This window comes from Octodon degus, unplaced genomic scaffold (assembly GCF_000260255.1).
Source record: "Octodon degus isolate 3935 unplaced genomic scaffold, OctDeg1.0 scaffold00037, whole genome shotgun sequence".
Taxonomy (NCBI): Eukaryota; Metazoa; Chordata; class Mammalia; order Rodentia; family Octodontidae; genus Octodon; species Octodon degus.
Window position 1 is genome coordinate 9,028,056 of NW_004524613.1, and position 1,826 is coordinate 9,029,881.

The window sequence follows — 1,826 nt, forward strand, 5'->3', positions numbered from 1 at the left end:
CATGCATCTATCGAGACTCACAGTTCTGTACCCTTAAAATGTGTGCATGTTATTGCATATACATCATTCCTAAGGAAAGTTGATTAGGAAAAGAACAGGCAAGAGATCTTAAAGCATCTGAAGCTTAGAGGTGTGGAATGCTTCCGTTCTATATGTGACCTGACCCAAGAGGTTCTGCATCGTATAAGCAGAGAGCAAAGGGTACAGGCAGATTCCAGCAGAGACAGAGTGCAGGGCTCAGGCAGGATTAGGAGCAGTGGAAGGTCCAGTTGGAGAAGTCTGTGGCACACAGCCATGCCGTGGTGGCCTTCGTTGCCAGGCTGGGTGTTTAGACTTCCGTGTGTAGATAACACAAAATGAATGGGTGGTGTTCAGCTCAGAAGGGGGATTGAGGAGGCTCTTCTGGCTGCAGTGAGCAGGAAAGCTCGGAAGAGGAAGGATTTGGAGGCGTGGCACCACTTCTGCTGCTCGCAAGCCAAAAACAATCCTGAAATGATTTCCCAAGCAAACTTCTTTATAGCTCATGTTGCTGGCCACTGGGCTGCTCCAGAATCCCAAACTCTTCCCACCCCACTGCTCCATAGGCTCAGTGGTTCCTCACAGGCACTTCAGCCTCTACTGGCATCTCCTAAGGGAGGCTCCTACAAAGCGGTTCTGGCCGAACTCTGCCCAGAAAAGAGCTGAGAACAATGATGCTGGCCAGACCATACTGTGCAGTAGTGGTCCTGCTGCTGCTGGCTGGAGTTTCCAGGACTGGCGAAGGGAATTCTAATCCTGGGTTCATGGCCAGAATCACCAAGAAGGGCCTGGAATATGGTAAGGAGATTGGGGTCTTTCTTCTGATGCCTATTTTTTAGCCCAACAGAGTGCTGGGGTCACAAAAACAGAACCACAGGCTGGGGTAATGCCACTAGCTAGCTGGCTTAGCACTTTGGATGTCACCCTCTGGGCCTCAATTTTCCCATCTTGAATAAGGGAGAACAAGTAAAGGACTAGATCAGCCTTTTTCCTACAGAAAAAATTGCTGAGGGGAGGCAAGGATATAGCGTAGTGGTAGAGCACTTGTGTGGCAAGCACAAGGCTATGAGTTCGATTCCTCATACAAAAAAACAAAAACTCGGGCAGGGAGATGGCTCAGTGGAATAAGTGCCTGCCTGGTAAGCACAAAGGCCTGAGTTCGATCCCCAGTTCCACAAAACAAAACAAAACAAAAAAACCTTTCTGGGAAGGACAGGTGTGATGGCACATACCTGTAATCCCAGCACTCTGAGGCAGGAGGAGTGCCATGACTTCAAGGTCATCCTTGGCTAAGTGATAAATTCAAAGGCAGTCTGAATTATACAGTGAGACCCTTTCTCAAATATTAACCAACCAACAAACCAAGCCACACCAGCGTAGGATATATGTATGTTAAAATACAGATTCCAGGGATCTGTCCAACATTGACTAAGGCTGGGATGGTAATCTATACTACTGACTGTAATGAGTTAACGTGAAACTAAATGTAAAAAATTACTTTGCTCAACTTTCTGTGACCCTGCTTCCTTGCAAGACCACAAGGAGGCTCGGTGTACCATCGATAAATCATCAATAGACTGAGAGCAGAATAGGCTTACAAAATAAATCAAAGTAAAGGTCAAAGTGTTTCTAACTATACAAAACCAACTAAAAAGCGTTGCTATGGTAATCAAGACCAGTGTACACAGGTGTACCTTAAGAATGAGACAATGCCAGGTTCGCATTCCTTTATGTTTAAAATGCCAACAAAAAGAAAACTAAAGGGAACAATAAAGCCAGGAGGCTGTGCCCAAGCTCCCAGGGAAAAA

The 1,826-nt window shown here is 46.3% G+C and overlaps 1 protein-coding gene across 2 annotated transcripts in view; it reads left to right on the top strand.

Annotated features, from left to right (window-relative positions):
• Positions 1-542: 542 nt before the first annotated feature.
• LOC111816671 (lipopolysaccharide-binding protein-like) overlaps positions 543-1,826 on the top strand; it is a 23,632-nt gene continuing 22,348 nt past the window's right edge. For both annotated transcript variants that reach the window (XM_023714868.1, XM_023714869.1), the window contains exon 1: positions 543-816. In XM_023714868.1, coding sequence (XP_023570636.1) covers positions 690-816 — 127 coding nt within the window. In that variant the 5' untranslated portion in view covers positions 543-689. The remainder of the gene's footprint in view (positions 817-1,826) is intronic.